The sequence below is a fragment of the Corapipo altera genome, unplaced genomic scaffold (genome assembly GCF_003945725.1).
Source record: "Corapipo altera isolate COAL_440 unplaced genomic scaffold, ASM394572v1 343, whole genome shotgun sequence".
Classification (NCBI taxonomy): domain Eukaryota; kingdom Metazoa; phylum Chordata; class Aves; order Passeriformes; family Pipridae; genus Corapipo; species Corapipo altera.
This window is the reverse complement of record NW_020884913.1, coordinates 5,476,569-5,491,010: the sequence shown is the minus strand read 5'-3', so window position 1 is coordinate 5,491,010 and position 14,442 is coordinate 5,476,569. Positions and strand designations below refer to the sequence as shown.

The 14,442-nt window shown below is 50.2% G+C and overlaps 1 protein-coding gene across 1 annotated transcript; it reads right to left on the bottom strand.

Annotated features, from left to right (window-relative positions):
- Positions 1–2,300: 2,300 nt before the first annotated feature.
- OTOP3 (otopetrin 3) lies at positions 2,301–7,849 on the bottom strand. The gene is made up of 6 exons (XM_027654582.1): positions 7,465–7,849; positions 6,278–6,414; positions 5,488–5,546; positions 4,768–4,886; positions 3,209–4,134; positions 2,301–2,471 (listed from the first exon to the last, which is right to left on the bottom strand). The coding sequence occupies exons 1-6, from the start codon at positions 7,847–7,849 to the stop codon at positions 2,301–2,303; spliced, it is 1,797 nt and encodes a 598-aa protein (XP_027510383.1).
- Between the last annotated feature and the right edge of the window lie 6,593 nt (positions 7,850–14,442).

Genomic DNA, 14,442 nt, shown 5'->3' with positions numbered 1-14,442 from the left:
CTGTGCCATTAGATGACCATAGGCTAGCTTCCTCTGCAGGGGTGATATTTTTTTTTTTAAATCAGAACTGAAGATTGGGCTCTGGAAAAATGAGCCTGAACTGTGTGGTTTTGGCTCTTTCTGTGTTTATGGCATGAGATCAAGCAGGATCAAGTCTGCTGACTTTGTGAACCATGTACTAAAACCTTTGTGCAGTTGAGACCTGTCAAACAGGCACCCTGGCCCTGAGGGTTGTTAGGAAAGGACATAGAAGGGCTGTGGGTAAGAGTTGGGGCTGGTGGGCTTCATTCCTGTCCATGCTAAATCATGTCTTCAGTCATGTATTCAGTGTCATTCCAAAGTCACCTGCTCTGTGAAGGCTCAGTAACTTAAACCATTGTTTTATCTGTTACAATGCAGATAAAATCCAGGTCGTGGGTTTGCCCTTGAAGTGCCATCATTGCTTGTCCCCAGGCTGTCAGTCACTAGGAAGAAGGTTTGAGGTCAGACCTTAGCATGTGTCTCCTGTGGATCTCGTGGTACAAACAGTGACATGAGAATAATAATTAACTTTATTGAAGCCTAATTTATCCAGCTGTAATTTCTCATGACATATTTCTGTTGACATGGGCCTAAATACAAACACTTATTGGGCAAAGTTCATGCTCATGCAGTCAGTCTCAGAGTTTCACAGTGAGGTACTATCACTGCCCAAATGCTGAATCCTAATTCTAATTCTACTTCTCATCACTGTTACTGTCTGGGGAGAGCTTGTTTTTCTGGGGAATCACAAAAAAATGGGCTCTGATCCTAAACCCACACTGCTTCTGGGATTGATTACAGAGGAACAGAAGCTATAATGAGGATGGCTTTTGTTCCATGCTGCTTTGGCCTTGGGTAAGGGCCATGAAAGATTTTGATTGATGGTAGAACAGGCCTGCTCTTAAATCTCAGAATCACAGAATGTTTTGGGTTGGAAGGGACCTTAAAGCTCATCTCGTTCCACCCCCTGCCATGGTCAGGGACACTTTCCACTAGACCAGGTTGCTCAGGGTCCCATCCAACCTCTGAACACAAGAGCAGTTTAATTCAGTTGACTTTTGAGCCTGTTCTTTGGTGAGTGCAGAGCAGACCCAGGGATTTCACAAGACACACATGAAAACTCAATCTCCTTTATTTCCATTCATCAGGCTCTGTATTTGAGACCCATAATCACAAGCCCCTTGTTCTCCCACATGCTTTCAAAGCAAGCATCCCCTGCAGAACATGTTCTAACGGGTCTTTGATCAGGCACCCCACTGTGTAACCCTGTTCCCTTGTGCACAGAGTTGTTTGGGAGATGTTTGTGATGTGCAAGCAGCAGTGAGGGATGAAGTGTTGAAGGTGGGGAGGGATTCACAGTGGGTTTGGTGGTAGCTCACTTTTGGACCAGCCCTGTGTGCAGGGGTGGGACCTTGGCTGGTCCACAGCAGAGATAACACCATCCACGGTAAGTAAAGATCACCCAGAGTGCTGCTGCTAATCTGGGGGTGCCTGTAAAGAGAAGTAGTGTTTATTCTCAGTAAGGCAAGGTTGTGTTATTGCTTCTGTTTTTGGTGCTGGGAAATGATGCACTGAACTGGTGCAGTGTGAAGGCCTCTCCTGCCCATCAGCACTGAGGGCTGCAGGAGCTTGGCACTCAGTGGTGCTGAGCCCCACAGGACTGGCACAAGTTGATGTGTCAGATGTCAGCAACAGTAGCAAACAGAAATAGTGCCTGTTCTGACCATTAAAGCAGCTCCAAGCTTCTTTTTGAAAATTACACATAAAAAGTGTACTTTTGGTTCGTTTCTGAATGACTATGGCTGTGCTTCTGGTGTGGCTGATCAGTCTCTTTGTGCTGCAGGATGGTGGGTTGGTGAGCGATGGTGGGGCTGGCAACCTCTGACTGTGGATTTTGAAGTTCTGTGGAGTGTAGGTCAGTCTTTGTTGCTTTTGTTGAAGGCTGCTCTTGTATTCTTTTATCTGGAAGATCTCTATAGGAGCTGGTAAAGTCGCACTTGCTGCCATACAGCATCCTCTGGCAGACTGCTGACTGCATGCATGGTCCTTAGAGTAGTGAGAGTTTGTTTATGGGCTTTGAGTCTCTTCTCTATGGAGAAAAAAGATAATATAAAACAACCTCCTCTTCTGAAACTCACAGAGATGGTGTGCAAGGAGAATTCAAAGCAGAAGCCGGAGGGAAGAATCTTAAAGGCTTCCACATGCATATCTGCTGCTTTCTGCACATTTGTTCAGCATCACTGACCCTTCCCAGCCTCTGGGGTGGGGGCCAGCTTGGTTCAGGCTGTGACATAGACCTCCAGGAGCCCCCCGACCGAGTGCATGCGGTAGAACACACCCAGGGGGAGCCCAAAGTTCACGATCACAAACCAGGTGGAGTAGCCGTAAAATGACCTCTCCAGTCCATTCTCGAAGACGGGATGAGCTCCAAATGTGGGCATGACCCACAGCTGAAGAGGTGGGAGGAAAAGAAACACAAGTCAGAGCACGACAAACTGTCCCCTACCTGCACCTTAATCTCAGCACTGGCTCAAGTGGTTGTAGGAGTATTTCTGGAGTATCAGAGGAATCTCCTTGCCAGGGAGGAGAAGGAAAATCCCTTAGTTATGCTACTGACTCCTTGCTGTAAGTCAAATCCTGTCAAATTCCTGGAAACCTAAAGACAGCCTCATTCTGCCCCACCCTGCTGCATCTTCCTATAGGGTTTCACTGTTTCCTTGGGCAATTTGTTTTCACTGGATTAAGGCTGCAGTGTTGATTCAAGATCCCAGAGCACAGTGTACTTTATTGGGTGAATTTCAAGCCTGGAGACTCATGTTTACAAAGAGTTACTGCTGCTGCCTCACATTTCTCCACCTTTCTCATGAAACACCCTTAATGAGCCTAATGGGGTTTTTTTTCCGAGGCAAAAATTTAGGAGACAAAGGATTTATTAGCTGTCGCCTTCCTGCACTCGGGAAACCCAGCCTCCCCAAACTCTGAGGTTAAAAGAGAGACCTTCTAATTATGAGACTGGGGCATTAACAGCAAAACCTGTCTTGACTGGCCTCACCAGAAGGTTGAAACTTGGTGGGTAAAGGTTTTTGCTTGGATTAGTGGCCCAAGAGAAAGACAAGGAGAGCACGTCTGTGTCACAGCTCATCGTGGCTTGGCCAGGCTGTGACATAGCAGAGAGCACAACACTTACTATGATGTTGCACAAAACCAAGAAGAACGAGATCTCCCTCAATGCTCTTCTCTTCCAGCTCAGGTGAGAGTAGCTGTGGATGTAGGACAGGGAAGCTTTCCGGAGCTCCTGTCCCAGCTCCAGCACACTCATCCGTCTTTGGTCTTCACGATTCTGCTCTTCTTTAACATCTTCCTCCTTGCCAGGGAGTGTCTGGGTGTGCTCCTCTTCGCTGCTTGTTGTGGTTTCCTCTTCCCCAGGTGGTTCTACAGCCACCACGTACTGCCCAGTGGGTCCGGTGTGTTTGGCCTCAGCTGTGGCTACAAAGCGCTGCCGGTGGAGCCCATCGATGATGAAGACATTCTGGGTGATGTTCTGAAAGATGAGGAGGACAGAATAGGACAGGATGAGGCTGTCCAACAGCTCCCTGGGGTGAGAGGCCACAAGGGCCACAATGGAGAAGTAGCACATGCCGATTTGGCCGAGGGCTGCCCCCATCAACAGGATCACGTCCAGGCTGCGGGTTGGGTTCTTGAGCGTATCCAGCTCCTTTTTTTCCAGGGCGTGGATGACTGTCCCAATCACTGCGCCCACACTCATCAGAGGCAGGAGCACAACGTAGTAGGAATAATATATCACGAAGATCTGATGGCTGGGGACCAAGCTGGTGGCCTGGATCTGGTACATCATGAAGACGCAGATCCCGGTGATCACAGCAGTGGCACCCAGCAGTGGCCCAAAGACCACCCCTTGGAGCTTGAACTTGGGCTTGGTGTGAGGGACGTGGTGGTGGCTGATGCGTCTCCCCACGTTCTTCCACATGACGTAGAGCACAGAGCAGCAGACGAGGCAGTACTCGGTGTTGAAGGGGTAGAGCAGGATGTAGCCCTTCTGGAAGACTTTGCAGATGGTTGTGTTTGAGCACGTGCACGAGGCAGTCTCGTTGCCTGGAGCATGGGAAGAGGAAGGCAACAATTAAGAGGGAGATGACCTGGATTTCATGGCTATCTTTGGGAGTTTCTCGTGTGCAGACACAACATCTGTTTCTGTACTTTGAACAGTGGTCAGTAGGAAGTTAAGTGACTACTGCTCAGTCCTCATGGCTGTGAGGATTCAGAATAACAGGTTTAGCAAAGGTCTTTTCCCACCTATGGTGCTGGGTGAGAGACATCTCTTCCTTCACTGTGAAAACACCTCTATCTCTACCCTTGGAATATTAGTCTCCCCTTTTCTTCCCCTGTATACTCAGAAAGAAGAGCACTGCAATTACATGAGCCTCTTCTATTCTGGCAATCTTGTGCTTGCAGTTAACAGGTAAAAATGAGCAAAAATGCTAATTTATGGTGGGCTTTTCCTTTCCTCGCCCCTCAGTTCCATGGTTTCTTAGCAGATCCCCTTCCTCCAGGTGAAGATGTTCTCCCCTTACAGCCCATCTCCTCGAAACAACCTCCAATAATATGAAAGTTCAGCATTTGGGAGAACTAGTGATATCTGAATCGCTGAGATCAAGAATTGTTCAGAATTCTGGAAGTCATCTGTGTCAGCCTAACACAAATAGGGATGTGAAAAAGGAGCCTTGCCTTCAAACCGCTGCTCCACCTCACGGAGCTGAGACTCGATCTCCACGTGGAGGTTGTCGTTGGTCACGGCCAGGAGCCAGAGGAGGAGGTTGGTGGCTATGGTCAGCATCAGACCACACCTGGGAGGGGAGACAGGCACTTAGTGGAGATGATTCACAACCTGAGTGTCTACTTGCCATGTGGTGCTGCCCTTTGCTTCTTGCTGACCCACGCACAGATTGGTGCAAATATTGTGTGTCGGTGCCTGCCCTGCCTGCAGCCATTGAGGTGTGACTTTGCACACACAGACATGGCTGAGTACATTCCCATTTGGCATTTCCAAGGGAGCAGGGCAGGCAGTGCCTGGCTCACTGGTGAAACTGGCCTAGGCTGAGGCATCTCCCAGTGATAGGAATGGGGAGACCACCACGCCTCATCCTCCACCCTCTATGAGCTGGTCCCTGAGACAGGCAAGCAGGAAAACATTTGGGAGGAAGGAACGAGCTTTGCAGCAGTCCAAGGCACAAGGGAAAACTGAAGAGATTTGGTGAACCCAGGTCAGTGGAGGGAGGATGGGTCTGGTCAAGGCATAACTTGGTTCTTGTGTGAGCCAGAATAGAGAATCTGTAGGATCAGATGAAGACAGTCCTAGCAGGAACAAGGAGTAATAACAGAGATCACAGGCAGAAAGGAAACGTTTCTTTAGAGCAGTAGAAGGCAGCTTTTCTCCCCTTTTTTTACCTGGTGAAGTTGTGCTGGACTTGAATGCAGTCCTTAGAGTGATGCCACAGAAAATAAGCCTGCAAATGGGTAACAATAGTGATGTGAGCAGGGTGCAGTTGGTAGCCGGCTGCACACGTGGTTGAAAGGGACAGGTAGACAAGAAGGTGCAGGTCCAGGTGGGAGCAAACCTGCCTCTGTGCAAGGGTGCAGGGACATGTGGGCACCTGCATCTCAGTGCTGAGGCAGTGCTGGAATCCTTGGGTGAGGACAGCATGTGTGTGCCTGCACCGAATGTACCTCCTGTGTTCCTCTGCCCTGTACACGTGGGCATTTGCTGCTGAGGTGGGAACTAGTTTATTTTTCAAATATGGCTTTGGGTCTGGAAAGAAGAGGGTTGGTATTGAAGTAAAAGGTGCAAATGGTGTGAGATATCTTTGTGTGCAAAGGATTTTTGGCAAAATACAGAGAGAGGCTGGGGCTTAGACTGGTGCAAACATCTCTGGCAGAATCTGAAATTCTCTCTCCTCTTTCCCTACTTTGATTCAAAGCAAATTCCTCTGGATTCTAAGGTATGTCAAGTATCTCTTGGGTAATTTCTTTCTGAATCTTACTCCTGTGTCTCTTAATGTGCTACACAAGGAGTTCAGATATCATATGAAGTGGCATGTGATACTTTAATACCTTCAATGCTCATGACAATGCCTCATTGCACCCACTTTCCCAGTCTCCTCACTTCCCCCCACCCCTTGGGCTCCCAGGAATTGGACAGAGAGAATAGGTAAGCTTCCAGAAGAGTAACATGCAGTACCTGGGTGCAAATAAAAACGATTTCAATGCTGGGGAACACAATTTCCACCTTGGATTTGCAGTGGATGAGGATTGTGGTGTAGCCGATCTCAAACACGTTCAGGAGGATGCTGCAACTGCCGAACAGCAGCACTGACCCTGGGCAAACAACAAAGCACCAGTAAATAAACAAAGATGTGCCTGTGGAGCATCTGGGCTCAGCTGGGGACTGGAGATGTGCTTCTGGGATTTGTGTGGAGCTGGAAGCATTTGGAGACAAAGGAGCCTGATTCCTGAAGCTGGTTGTGTGCTTCGACTGGTTTAAAGTGTTTGGACAGTGCAAAGTATTTTCTTGTGCTTGGATACAAGGTGGGAACAGGGGTTTTGGGGCTTTGCTGTGCAATCTGGAGTGACAGAGGCAAGCTAATGGTGGGTGATGCTTTCTGCCTTGTGGAGGAAACCTGAGATGAGCAGAGGTCTGTTCAGGCTTGTGGCAGCACAGTCTGCAGGAGCTGGGACGCTTCGACTGTTTCTCCCTTTTGCCTTGGACATCTCTCTGCAGCTTTAGGTACTCAAGTACCTTGCAGCTTTCTTCCCTTTAATTCTCCACGCTTAGTTAACAAGACCATGCCTAAATAAGAACCCAGTAATAGACCAGAGGCAGGACTGCTTGGAGAAATGTGATTTCTTGAAGTGGGGCAAATACTGGTGGAAAGTCTCCCAGGAAGGCTCGGGTGTCACTGGGGTGTGACTCACTGGGCAGGAATCCTTCCTTAGGAACAAGGCTGGTGTGATATTAAACAAGGACGAGGGTGGCACGGGGCTGCTGACGCTCTTGGAGGGTAAACATGGTGATTCTCCTCTTGCTTTGCAAAGTATTCCTGCCTAAAACCTTTCATACATCTTTCCCACAGTGCTTAGTTGCAGGGCTGTAGGTGGGGTATGCCTGGATTGTTCCTAGAGAAGGGACCACAGAGTGAAGCTGGACTGGAGGCTGAAGGGAAGCCCCGTTCCAGGCTTTCCTGGCTGCTCTGGTTCCTCTCTGTGGCACGCACTGTGCCCCTGCCTTCCCCCAGCCTGACAGGGCACTGGGAGATTCCCAGTGCCCTAACTATATATTCTATAGCTCTCTAATAGTAGGAGAAGAATTTTAGTATCTTCCAAGCCCTGGGAAGAAGGCATGAGATGAGAAATAAAAGCAGACCTTACCCCTGATCCAGATGGCCCCAGCGTGGGAATCTCGGTACAGCACAGCGTGCGGCTGCTGGCTGGTGCCCAGCAGGTAGTAGATAATCCAGAACAGGCACAAGACCTTGAGGATGGCCATCAGGACCCAGACATCTCCCAGCGTGATGTACACGCTGTTGAAGATCATGCTACTGATGAAGGCGCTGCCCAGAAACACGACGTTCATGGCCAGCAGCCCCGAGAAGAGCTGCCCAGCCTTCTGGGCTTGCCTGTCCCTCTGCTGCACCGAGGAGCAGTGGCGGTACAGCCAGGACTTCTCATAGTGGATCTTGGAGGTGTCTGTCGGGGCAGATGCTGACTTGCTCTTGCAGTGATGGCAGGGCCTGGAGACTTTTTTGCCAGGCATGGCTATTCTGTCTGGGGGTCACCTGCTGTGGTGAAAAAAGGGGAGGTTTAGAAGGGGGACATGCTGAAATGAGAGGTTGTGTGCTCTGCTGTGAGAGCCATTTGTGTGGTGACCTCCTTTCCTTGCTTTACAGCTTTTCCTTCCCTCTCCAGAAGCTGGATGAAGAGGAAAAAGAGGTTAGTGTTTAGCCCAGGTTAGGCATTAAAAATTTCCTGATGGACAGTCATTGCAGGGCACTGGGGAAAGGCCCTTCTGCCAAAATCTCTAAACCTCTCCAGAGACACCTGCATTAAAATGGGTGTTTGATGTTGCTGCTCTGGCCCACCAGTACTTGGAGCTGTTGGGACCAGAGGTGCTCAAACAGTTCCCACCCTCACCTTTCACACCTTCTCCACACACAGCCCTGGATTCAGGTTCTCTCCTTTCCCTTTGTTGCCGTAAGGATTAAGTGGAAATACAAAGCACGCTCAGACCTGCTCTAAAATTCAGAGCTGTTTGATTTTCAGTTGATGGGTCCAATCTCTTCCTTGTGGTTTTGGGCTTTGAGAGTTGCGCCACACTCCCCGAATGGTCACACAAATTGTGACAGAGCTGGAGAGAATAAATAGAGAGTCTGTAAGGTTTGATTTAAGCTGCTGGGAAAAGATCCAACCTCCCACCCACATGGGCTGACATTGGGACAAAGTTAATACCCAGTTTTCTTTCTTATTCTACTTGCAGCACAGGGCTGTGAGCACACTGACACAGAGGAGTGTCAGGGATTGGCTCAGGTAGACATCCTGAGCCTGGGAGCTTTTCCATCCAGCTTTTAGGAAAATCTTTGTGGGACTGTATTGCTCATGAGAGAGAAACCTCTTTGCTCACATACAGCAACTGGGCAAAATCAGCCTCTCTATGGATTCAGTACACGGAAAGGTGCTTTCACTCCAGGGATTGACTCTGTCTGCAGAGGGAGGTGACTGGAGTGAAAGCAGCCCCCTGAGATGTATTTGAGGTGAGGAGGAACCTGAAACGTTCTATGTAGTTTTGGGGGTTTGGGGGAGAAATTGTTTGAAAAGGGATTGAAATTTAGTGTTTCTCTCTTCTTTTGCATGTGTGCTGAGGTGCTCTGCCTGCCCTTGCCCTTGGGACTCTGTGGGGAGCTGATCCCCTGGGTTCTGTGACTGGCAGCATGGATTCAGCATTTCTGTCTGAGTTGGTGAGTTTAGAGGGTCAATCAGGACCTCTCCATGGAAGGAGAGGACTTATGTGTGTCCCAGGATGTACCCCCCAAGCCCTCAGGTCCTTGGTACTTCTGTTAGCAGAGATTGATCCTAAAATCTTCCCCATTTGTCTCCAAAACTCTCCCAACTTAGTAGCATAGGAGCAAATTCCCTCCCCTCTCCTAGAGCCATAACTTCTCTGCATCGGAGGGAGGGAAGAGGTCACAAAATCAGCAGGATCAGGTGGAAACTCATCCAGGCTGCACCAGGAGGCACCCAAGTGCCCAGACAAGGCTGCACGGAGCGAGGGACCCAACCCCTTGCCCCCATAGCTGTGTGGGACAGCCAAACCCAGCCCTTACCTGCCTGCAGCCTCCTGCTGCCTGCTGAGAGGGATCCAGTGCTGGCACAGCCTCAGATGCAGCCAATCTCACACCGGTGGCTGGAGTGGCACTGGAATACACAGGAGTCTCCAATGTCCCGGGTGCAGACAGGAGCTGTCAGGACTGCTCCTCACTAAGTGCGGCCTCTGCTCCCAGCCCATTGATTTATTTTTTTTTCCACCCTGTTTACTTTGGGTCTATTATTGTCATTACATTAATTACTCAGTGAGAAGCTCTCACATCTGCCACGGGCAGCCAATGGGGATCAGCTCCTTTATACACCTGCTGGGTTGCCCCATGTCAACGGCCTCGGCACAGGATGTGCCAACTGGTAAAACCACAAGCAGCGGTGACTAATTTGTGCCATGGCTCAGGCAGGTGTAGAATTAATCTCCTGGCACAGGCTTGTGCTGGGAGTGCTTACCCACACTGCTTCGGCCAAAATCCACTTGAGTTCCCACTCCCTTGTTTTTAGGTAGACCCTGAGATTGTTTTTCTCAACTGTACCACGCTTTTGTGCTTTTATCCAGGGCACAGATACCCAAGCAAGGCTTACAGTTCAGCCCAGGTGCAGGGATGACACCAGACTGATGCATTTCTGGCAGAAAGGTGCTGCTTTTGGGGGTGACAGCTATGACCTATCAATGCTCATTTCAGAGCGGAACCCTCATGTGCCAACCCCATGCAGGTTGGGGATGCTTTAGGTCCAATCTGTTCTGGCCCTGATCCTTCTCCTGTTGTAGGGCAAACTGATTCTATCTTGGGACTGTGGGGAGCTGATCCTCCTGGTTTTGTGGCTGGCAACAGGAACTCGGCATTTCTGGCTGAGCTGGTGAGTCTAGAGGGTCCATCAGGAGGGCATGGACCTCTCCATGGAAAGAGAGGGCTTACCTGTGTGTCCCAGGATGAACCCCCAAGCCCTGAGGTCCTTACAGCTGGCAAACATGTGATTTGGGAGTTCAGAGCCCTGCAACACTTCCCAAGAAGCTGATTAAAGGGGTGGGAGTGGGTGAGGGAGCACAGGTTATCGTGTGTGGGGATGTGACGAAAGGGGTGGAAAACAAGACTGAAAGGGGCCCATTTCTCCTGGGTGAGAACACCCACTGTGTGCTGGTGCAGCCATTGTTTGATGTCTGCCAGCAAAAGGGTCATGTTTAATGTCTGACAAACCCTTGCACTGCTGTGGTGGAGTCTGGGACCTCTGACCCGGGCAGGTGTTCATGAGTACCCATGGCTAGATTTGCTCTGCCTCCCCCCAAAGCACCAGCATCTCACAGCCTGCTTGGACAATTTGCTTGGATGTCTTTGCTCTCTTGCTTTCATGTTCTGGGATGCCCTGAGTGCAATCGAGATCCTTCAGGTGCCTGGCTCTCCTCTGGACTCTGTTCTAGAGCTCAGCATGGATCTGAAATCTCCCAAAAGCTATTTGGTGGTCTCTTTGTTGACCAAAGCCAGTGGTTTCTGTACAAGACATTAACAAACCTGCTATTTTTCAGTGTTGTGGTCCTAAATTGGGGTGACCATGCAGAACTGGGAAATGGAGGCCAGGAGTCTGGAATGCATCCTGAAGATTGGGTGAAATTGGAGCTTTTTCCTTTTAAGATGAGCCTGAAATAAAATGTTAGTGCCTGCTTGGTCCCAGTGGCTTTTCCAATGTCACTGTGCATCTGTGCTGCAGAGATGAGGCATCCTTCCTAGCCTGACTTGCCTTATCCTGCCTTGGAGCTAAAACTGGACACAGAGTGGTTGTAAAGCCCTGGGAGACTGGTTAATCCTCCCAATTTGGTCTTTATTTTGAAGAGTAGCAGCTGTTTAATTGGAAAGTACTGACAAAAGTTTAACCAAGTCATTGAGTAAGCAAATGTGCAGGAGAGGGGCAGGGAGGGAGAGGATGAGTCGAACCAACTGGATTGATGGCAGAAATCACTCCCCTGGAGAAGCTGCCTTTACTCAGAGGCTGGGAGAAAGCTGGCAAACGTTAGGAGTGATGTTTGCCCCTCTGCTATCACCAGTGTGTGCTTATTAATGGTGTTACCTGTGCACTTAGCAGTCCTAACACCCAGGCTGGGCCAAGCGGATCTGTAAACAGGACCCGGGAGGAAGGAGGTGGGTGCCCAGCCGCTGTGTTTGCCCAAAGGCCACCCGAGGAAGGCCGTGCCCTCACATCTCCCCGGCCAGCCCACGCCCTTCCTTCGCCGCCGATAACCGTCGGTGACGTCTCCTGTGGGGGTGGTGTGTGAGAGACTTCTGGGGTGACTGTAAAGAGCAGCCTCATCCAAAATGGGTGAGGGGGAGCTGTGCTGCACCGCCCTGGCTCTGTCCCTCCGTCCCCTCTGATGGGCTCTGTGGGTGTGTGCTGGCTCCACTCGTGAGTGTGGCTCTGTGTTTTCCCTGCTGGCCCTTGACGAAGGTCCCTTCGACCTCCTGCCACCTCCTCTTTTCTAAGGACCACTGTCTTGCTCCCTGGGAAGTGCCTCCTCCTGCCCTGGCTCTCAGCACACCCCGACCCTGCTCACAGGCTGCACCTTGCCTTGTGCTGCAATCCCATCCCTCATTTCCAGCCTTGTGACCTTCTCAATCCATCCACTTCCCATCTGCTGCATTGACAGATAATAATTATCTTGGATTCCTCCCCTGTCCCTGACACACCTCAGGGAAAATTACCCAGATAAAAAGTGTATTGTTATTTTTTCTTTCTCTAATAAAACAAATCTCACCCTGAAATAACAGATGATTAAGAAGTGGACCAGTGGGATGATGCCTCAATTCTGGCCCTGGCTGTGGCCTTCCCTTTTCTGAGCAGTGATTTCTGATCTCCTGCTCTGTCTCTTCTTCTTGCTGCTCTCCCTTGCTGGCTCTGGCCCTGTGTGCCTCAGGTCAGGGTCTGAATCAGGACCTTTTTGACCCTCACACAGTGTCTCAAGTCCTGGGACTGGGGCTCCCTAAGTTTGACCAGAGCTGAGCTCTTAACCCTGGCATCCCCTGAGGAGTGACTTTTACTGGTTCATGTCTCCACCAAAACTCTGTGGCACAGCTGGTCCTCAGATCCCTGGGAGGCCAAGGTAGATTTTATACCAAGGCCAGTGAGACTGGAAGCCCCTGGCAAGACATGAGAGCCCCAGGACAGCCCTTTGCTTTCTGTAGCTCTTCATTTGCAGTGACTGCCATTTAAACAGTCACCCTGAGACACATCACTATCCCATTTCCCATCCCCTGCTCTGGGTGGGATCTCTGCTCCATAATGATGCAGTGGCAGGAGCAGTCAGCAGGATGCTGTCGGTGGCCTCGGGACCAAGCCTCATTCTCTGCTCTGACAAATCCTTTCTGTTCACTCAGCTTCCATGCCTCAGTTTCCCTCCTTCCAGGCACGGAAGATCTACCAGCAGTGTGCTTTTCCACAGGGATCTGCCACAAGGACGTGTACAAAGGACCAAGTGGGATCCCTTTGTGTTACTTAGGTACTCTGTGTTCGGGGTGTTCTTCCCTTCCACAAACTCTCCATCAGGGAGAGACATCCCGCTCTCTAACTGGGCTGTGAGGAGCTGTGTCCCAGGTCTGAAGGGAAGGGGGAAGTGATGCCTCACCTGGACTGCAGAGTCCCAGGGAAGGGCATGGATCCATGCAGTTAGGATGTGACAGTGCCTGCTCCAGGGGTGTACCCGGGTTTGGGGAACATGCCTGGGATACTGGCTGTGCTGAGGAGTTGCCCAGGGATGTTTGGCTGATTCTCCATCAGCCTTGGAGCACATCCCTTTGCACATTAACTGGCCATGATCTGGTACCTTCTAGAAGACAATCCTTGAGCACACAAGAGGGTTTACACTGGAGTTTTCTTAGGGTTTCGATTTTTAGGCTTTGGGTTTTTTCTTTTTCGTTTTTTGGATTTGTGTGTTCTGACTTTCCCTCTGTCTGTCTGTCTATCTATCTATCTATCTATCTATCTATCTATCTATCTATCTATCTATCTATCTCTATCCCCCTATATCTATATACCCCTTTTCTGGGTATATAGATAGGATTCACTGTCTGTTTCCCAGTCTACTGCCTGTCCCAAGATGTGTTTTTGTGGCTGGAGGGCAGAAGAAGAACTCAGCCCTTGACTGGAAACTCTGCCATCCCCACACTTGCAGCCTGGAGATGCCTCAGGTTAGCCAGGGATCCTTGCAGAGCTTGTGCTGTCCCCAGAGCATTTTGGTTTACCCCAATATGATTGTTTGTGGTTGGATGTTGTGGTTCCAGCTGACCTACTACCCTGGAGCAGTTGATTGGGATTATTGCTTCTACCAGTGCTGCTTGGGCTGTCTGGGAGTTCTCCATACACACATCCTGAGTTTATTTAGCCCCAGAAGTGCCCCTACAGTCCCTGTCCAGGGCAATAGAGCAGTTCAAAGTCTGCCCTGCTTGACCCAGTGCACCCATCCCTGGGGACCTGGGGCCTGCCACCAGGAAGAACACGTAGGAGGAAACCTGGTGTGCCCCCCAGGGAAGAGAGTAGGTAATTAAAAGTGCTTTCTTCCCCTGTGTGAGCTCAGCAGCTTGGGCTCAGACAATGTGTTGGGCTGTACGTGGGACTGACGTCTGTGCACCGTTTGCGTCTCTTTTCTGACTTAATTTCAGCTGTGGGAACCACAGAATAATAAGGCTTTTGTTTTATGAAAGGTGAAGTTTCTAGAGAGAGATTTTATCTTTACCAGATCAATGGTAAAAATAGAACCAGGCCTTTCCAGAGCCAGTGGGGCTGGGAGAGACCTCTGGGCTGGTCACGGGAAGAATTGTCCCACCCGGAGATGCTGGATCGGTGCAACCCTCTGGGGGCAGGGGGAACTGGGGTTTACCCCCTCTTCTACCCACCCCAGGGAAAGGCTGCTGGCAGGCAGGTACACTGGTGTCAGACCAGCCAGAGGCACTGGTCCCTGCTGGTTTGGTGATTGGGGTTTGGAGGGGAAGGTGCTTTGAAACGCGTCAGCTTGGGCTGTCAGGTGGAAAATTGCACCACTCCGTTTCAAGT